Source organism: Acanthopagrus latus, chromosome 16, assembly GCF_904848185.1.
Source record: "Acanthopagrus latus isolate v.2019 chromosome 16, fAcaLat1.1, whole genome shotgun sequence".
NCBI lineage: Eukaryota > Metazoa > Chordata > Actinopteri > Spariformes > Sparidae > Acanthopagrus > Acanthopagrus latus.
This window is the reverse complement of record NC_051054.1, coordinates 12,724,415-12,731,400: the sequence shown is the minus strand read 5'-3', so window position 1 is coordinate 12,731,400 and position 6,986 is coordinate 12,724,415. Positions and strand designations below refer to the sequence as shown.

Here is a 6,986-nt window from a genome sequence, read left to right as displayed (position 1 = left end):
AATTAATTTTGAAGACAAAATGTGGATAGCCTGAATAATTCAAAATTAAAGGAATAAACTAGTAAGAAATAATAATCATGTGAACAATATCAAGACAATTATGGAACAAGCCAATCAATGTTTAAAACTCATTTTATCATCATAACATGTTGTTTCATTCTGCTTCATAAGCATCACAAGCTATCAGATTTAAGGTTTAATGTTGTCTTTATTTTTTTCCCCAGTGACTTATTTCATAATGCCACCCATCTCCAAAGGACTCTCCTTTGAAGGCCACAAAGGACAGGTCCCTCAAAGGATTCAGCTGCTGGCATACAGCCATAGTATTCAAGTAGTCCAGTTGCACATTTCACGTGATCTGATATTCTGGCAATGGATTATGTTAAAAGATGTAATCTGTGATGAAAGCATATTTGAATAGTCATGCACTGGTATAACTTGTGATCCAACAAAGCTGTTTGTGCAGTTAATTGACTTTGATCTGGTATGGTAAATTAGTCTGCACCGATCTCCATTTCAATTGTATAATATAAATGTATTTTGGATTACAGAGCACTAGCAGCATAACATGCATTTCTGGTTTGCTTTAAAGGCATTTTTACAAAACTATTATAAAGGCACCACAAAGTTTTAAAGTTAAAGTACACACCTTTTAATGGCTCATTTCTAGATATATACCAGACATGCAGCAACACTTTATGTACAATAAGTGCATCGACTCAAAAATCTCACTTTCCCATTACTTTACTATGCAAATAACTAATCTCATAATGAAAACCAAAGACACCAAATAACCAGAAGAACCTTTATTACTTTTTTAACATAAAGGCAAGATTTTTTAACACACTATTCTAACACGAACAGCCGACAGAACACTGAAAACTTTAAAGGCTTTGAACGTTTCATGTTATGGCAGAGAATGAACATCATAGATCTGTAGAAATGGCATTTATGCCAGCTCCTCCTCACCCTCCTCCCCAAATTCTCCGTCCTCCTCAGCAGTGGCATCCTGGTACTGCTGGTACTCAGACACCAGGTCATTCATGTTGCTCTCTGCCTCAGTGAACTCCATCTCATCCATGCCCTCACCGGTGTACCAGTGGAGGAAAGCTTTGCGCCTGAACATAGCTGTAAATTGCTCAGAGATGCGCTTGAACAGCTCCTGGATGGCTGTGCTGTTACCAATGAAGGTGGCAGCCATCTTGAGGCCACGGGGGGGAATGTCGCAGACAGCGGTCTTCACGTTGTTGGGGATCCATTCAACAAAGTAGCTGCTGTTTTTGTTCTGCACGTTCAGCATCTGCTCATCCACCTCCTTCATGGACATGCGACCACGGAAGATTGCAGCCACTGTCAGGTAGCGGCCGTGTCGTGGATCACAGGCGGCCATCATGTTCTTTGCATCGAACATCTGCTGGGTGAGCTCTGGCACAGTGAGTGATCTGTACTGCTGGCTGCCTCTGCTTGTGAGTGGGGCAAAACCTGGCATGAAGAAGTGCAGACGGGGGAATGGCACCATGTTTACAGCCAGCTTACGCAGGTCAGCGTTGAGCTGTCCAGGGAACCTGAGGCAGGTAGTAACACCGCTCATGGTAGCAGACACAAGGTGGTTGAGGTCACCGTATGAAGGGGTTGTGAGCTTGAGGGTGCGGAAACAGATGTCATACAGGGCCTCATTGTCAATGCAGAAGGTCTCATCTGTGTTTTCTACAAGTTGGTGGACAGATAGCGTGGCGTTGTAGGGCTCAACTACTGTGTCAGATACTTTTGGGGAAGGCACCACGCTAAACGTGTTCATGATGCGGTCGGGATACTCTTCACGGATCTTACTGATGAGCAGGGTGCCCATTCCAGAGCCTGTACCACCACCCAGAGAGTGTGTGAGCTGGAAACCCTGCAGGCAGTCACAGCTCTCTGCCTCCTTCCTCACCACATCCAGGACAGAGTCCACCAGCTCTGCCCCCTCAGTGTAGTGACCCTTTGCCCAGTTGTTGCCCGCACCACTCTGGCCTGAAAGACAAGAATCAAGATTAAGCTTCCTGGCACTCTTGGTAAATAATCACTAGCAGCTGAGCATTTTATTAAATTAACACAAAATTACCAAATACAAAGTTGTCCGGTCTGAAAACCTGGCCAAAAGGTCCAGACCTCACAGAATCCATGGTGCCTGGCTCCAGATCAACCAGCACTCCACGGGGGACATATTTACCACCTACAAAAAGCAGAAGAGATGTAAGGGGAAAAGGAAAATAGTCTAAAAGTGTGCAAATAAAATCTGAAATGTGCTACACTTACCTGAGGCTTCATTGTAGTAGACATTGATCCTGTCCAGCTGCAGGTCACTGTCACCATGGTATGTGCCAGTTGGATCAATGCCGTGCTCATCACTGATCACCTCCCAAAACTGTAAAAAGATGAGTATGTAAACCTCGTATACTCTTAAACAGATATAACCACTGCATCCATTAATGTTAGGTACTTTAGTTACCGTTTTATTGGCATATAAATGTTAGGCCTAATAAACGCCTATTATTGAATTGTTTTAAAACAACTTCCCGCCTTGCCCTCTTCAGCACGCCGAGCCCTGACGCCCTATTGGCTGTAACTCAGCAGCTATGATTTTGAAAATTTCTAGCTGAAACCCGTCCTCAGCAGGCCTCTTTGAATGGGAAATGTTACAAAAAACATTCATCTACACATTGGAAAATATACTTACATTTCTCCAACAAAAATATTTTAATATATACATCACAGAAATATGACGTAAGCTGCTTGGCTGACAGAGGTAGGTAATTATTATTGTCAGTTAGCCGTCAATTAGTTAGCGCTGTATCTGTTAGCTAACTAACTGACACTGAGTTACTGAACTGCTTACTGAGTAAGCTCAGTAAGCTAACTAACTGACGATAGCTAGCTAACAGTAAACCGTTTGTAACATTCTAACTGACAGTTAAGATGCCGGTTTAAAGATGTGTTACAACAGACAAACGGCATTACTTCAACAGAAATCGTAACACACTAAAATATGAAAATGTGTTTTTATTCATTTATAATTCGTTGTATTAACAGAAACCAAACAGTATATGTGTAAACATTAAAGGACACATTTCACAAGCAGGACACGTTGATATTCATAGGGTGTGATTTCTGGGATGCACACCAGCTCCAAGACAATAGAACAAGGTGTTACTGAAAACAATTACTCGATTAATAATAAATAAGGCGAATACATCAATTTACTAACCTTGGCACCAATCTGATTTCCGCATTGCCCGACTTGAATATGCACAATTTCCCTCATTTTCTTCGGAGTTGAGGTAGACCTTCCGATGACTGACGTTGCTGTTCTGTGTCTGTATGCGCGTGGGTGCCCACTAACTCAACGGTCATGTCTAACATGATGGCCGCCGCCATGCGTCTACTTCCGGCTCACGGCCCCAGTTAAAAAAATCTCGAGCCAGTGAGAACGCAAAAATCCGATCTGATCTGATGTAGCGTTTACATGCAAGAGTAATGCGACTATCAATCGAACAATCTTGGTGTATTAATCCAACTATGAGAAATCCGATCCAATAATCCAGTCCAATAATAGTCAGACTAAGGTGTAAACATGCATCTTTAAAATCCGATCATGGTCAGACTGACGCAGTAATTCGGCTTTCTTGTGTGTCATGTAAACGCAATGTATATTCTGAGGCCCCCATGCCTTCATCAGTGGACAGAGAGTCACACCATGATCAAAGTAATCCTACAAGTGAGTTTTGATAAGCACATTGACATGCTTAAGGTTTTGCTACCATAATAGGTTAGTATCCTTAAATAACTTTCTAAAACAGTTCTGTTAATTCATGTCAATTTTTGTTTGTTCTGGGTCATATGTTCCATTTAAAAAATGATATTTCTCTGATGTCTGTTGGTGCAAGGGAGTCTTAGTGTCTAAGAGACATGAGCAAAAGAAAAAGCTTTTTTTGTTTGTTTGTTTTGTAAAGGGAAAAATGCTGATATATATATATATATATATATATATATATATATATATATATATATATATATATATATATATAATTTTTTTTTCTTGTAATATATATATATATATATATATATATATATATATATATATATATATATATATTACAAGAAACACATTCCAAGAGAGAAGATATCACTTTCTGGTCTAAACAATGGGGAGATGAAGTTTATTTACTTAAAGATCAGCAGGGGTCGCCATCCTACTAAAAAAATCTAAAAGGTCAGGTTATTTCTCATATGTCATATGTCATCTAATTGTCCATAGCCGCTTATCACTTGCTGCTGGAGCCAATCCAGCGACCTACCGATCGCTAGTCGACCTGCTCTACCTGCTGAGCTACAGCCACCCCTTCTCTCTCATATGGCAAATGTTAAAGGGATAGTTTGTGTTTTTTGAAGTGGGGTCATATAAAGTACATATCTATAGTCGGTCTGTTCCCTACCGTGATCACGGATCAGCGCAGCCTCAGTTTGGAGAAGTAGAGAGCCGCTCCAGCCCAGATGCTCAGCTTTGTACTGCAGTGAACGGGGTCCAGAGAAAAAGAGAAATAAACCACCTAAAACAAGGCTCACCTTAAAAAATTTGTAACAGTTCAAGTGTACGTTGCATAGGGGAAATTCACACCGCTTTACATCGCCATCAGACCAACCTTTCTTTTGGCACTACATTTTTGTCAACCGTAGATTGGTCCCTATGCAGTTGCGCTAATGCATAGGGATGTGGAGGTTCGATGGTCTGTTAAGTTTCTTTTTTCAACAAAAGTAAACCTCTCGTCCAGCAGCTGGGCCTCGCACTGTATTTTTCTGTTTGCAGATCGCCAGATTGCCCGGTTTCGCTAATACGTAGACATGACTCTCGACATGTGAGAAAAAGAAAGAAATTTGCAGACGAATCTGGGGATGACAGCTAAGTAGCTTTTACTGATCCTGCTCCGATCTGTTAGACATGTAGGAGCTCAAATCTGGAACATGGACTGAAGTCAAAAGATCAGCTGTTGGTTTCATATTGTGACCCCTGCTTTGGATTCAGCATTTAAGAAGCTTTGTTTTAACCTAACATCACTGAGGGTAAAGGACCTCACAGGATACTGGGTCATGTTACATACAGTCCATTAAATGAGCAATGACAACACAATGTTAGATGACATATATAATATAATCATATTATCTTTATTTGCCAAAGAATTCAAAGTGGCATTGTAAAAACTCAGGGGGAACTAAATAATTTTTCTTAAAATGTCATGTTGTTATAGACTTAAGCATTAAATAAGTAAAGTCAAAGTTTTCCTACCAATGCTATTCCCCTTACAAAATAAAATACATTTCTATATCAAGTGCAGTTAAAAGTAATATATGTAAAAATTCTGACTTCTTGAATGAAATTTCAAAGAGGTAGCATCTCTACTTCATCGTCATGGAAACACTGGAGGCCCTGGATCTTCCACGTGCTGCAGGGGTCCACAAGGACACTCAGCTCCCCTTTTCACCCCTCTGGATGGTGTTTGGAGTCAGCCAATGGCAGCAGCTGAAGGAACATAAACACAAGTAAATGATTTAAAAGGAGGCCCATGTTAATGTCATCATGAAATATTTCCAAACAATTATCTGTTACAGCCACCTGCATCTCTGCAGAACAAAACACACAATCATCTCAGCATCCTGATGAAACAACTGCCTTGAGAGGAAAGTCATTGACATATGAACTCATACTGCTTGTTACAGCAAAAACTCAAAACAGTTTTAACGACAGTCCCCAATTTTGTGTTGGTTTGTTACTATTAATATCACAATGAGCCAGTAAAAAAAAAAAAAAAAAAAAAATCTGAAATCATTATTGTGTAGTACTTTATTCTGGGGTCAAAAGTAGAGGTCCTATTTCTGAAATCAGCCAGTCAGCTGAAAGACAAAAAAACATTTCCTGCTCTTAGGGGGGAAGATTATAGGCTACTTCTTTAAAATAAAAAAACCCCCAAAAAGAACAGCTGCAAAAAGAATTAAAAACCTTAGAGAACATGCATAAAATACAATGAATGACGCAACAAAAATAGAGATGGATAAAAAGAAGAATGAATTGAGTGAAATCTACTCAAATGACATTAAAAAAACGACGATCTTCGTTAAACAAAGATATTATGATGCAGGGGGAAAATCAGCAAAACTGCTAGCTTATAAATTAAAAAAGCAACAAGCTAAAAACACAATTCACAAAATAAACAACCCTAAAACAAATTGCATTCAATATAGTAGAAAAGATAGCAATCTTTTGAAACTTTTTGTAAAAGCTTGTGTACACATCTTATAGCAGATAAAAAAGACAGAAGCTTTCTTAGACCTGTTAACTCTGCCTAAAGTGGGGGATGAACAAAATAATGGTTGAATTAAAGAAATTACAGATGAACATATTGAAAAGGTCATATCAAATTTAAAACCCAATAGGGCAGCAGGGCCCGATGGTTCCTCTTGGGAGTGGTACAAAGAAATGAAAGATTTGCTGACCCCACTGATGAAGGACACATGTAACCACATTATTAAGACTGGCATAACTCCTCCTTCTTGGAGAGATGCAGTGATTTCTCTGAAACCAAAAGAGGAGAAAGACAAAACTGAGTGTGAAAGTTATTGGCCAGTAAGTGTACTCAGTCAGGATTACGAAATCTTTACACACATCTTGCCAAAAAGACTTGAAAAAAATCCTTCGTCTAATAATAAGTCTAGACCAGACAGGCTTTATCCAGCAAAGGCAGACACAAGATAACATTTGCCAGACATTGTAGATAATATTAAAAGAATAAACTTCAGGCAGAACTATTGAGCCTCAAAGCAGAAAAAGCATTTGACCGAGTCAGATGGGATTCTTATATAGTGTATTAGGAAAATTTGATCAGACCGTTATTAAAACTATTAAAGCTTTGTTTAGTAATCCAAAGGCAAGAGTAACAAATAAACAGAGAAGTATC

General features: G+C 39.4%; 1 protein-coding gene across 1 annotated transcript; it reads right to left on the bottom strand.

Moving 5' to 3' along the window:
• Positions 1-791: 791 nt before the first annotated feature.
• On the bottom strand, positions 792-3,404 carry LOC119004415 (tubulin beta-1 chain-like). The gene is made up of 4 exons (XM_037071306.1): positions 3,245-3,404; positions 2,296-2,404; positions 2,102-2,212; positions 792-2,010 (listed from the first exon to the last, which is right to left on the bottom strand). The coding sequence occupies exons 1-4, from the start codon at positions 3,299-3,301 to the stop codon at positions 950-952; spliced, it is 1,338 nt and encodes a 445-aa protein (XP_036927201.1). The 5' UTR covers positions 3,302-3,404; the 3' UTR covers positions 792-949.
• Between the last annotated feature and the right edge of the window lie 3,582 nt (positions 3,405-6,986).

Coding starts and splice junctions, on each gene's coding strand:
- LOC119004415 (XM_037071306.1), bottom strand. CDS start 3,301: ATGAGGGAAATTGTGCATATTCAAGTCGGGCAATGCGGAAATCAGATT. Junction 2,213..2,295: donor CTACTACAATGAAGCCTCAG/GTAAGTGTAGCA, acceptor TGCTTTTTGTAG/GTGGTAAATATGTCCCCCGT. Junction 2,011..2,101: donor ACCGGACAACTTTGTATTTG/GTAATTTTGTGT, acceptor CTTGTCTTTCAG/GCCAGAGTGGTGCGGGCAAC.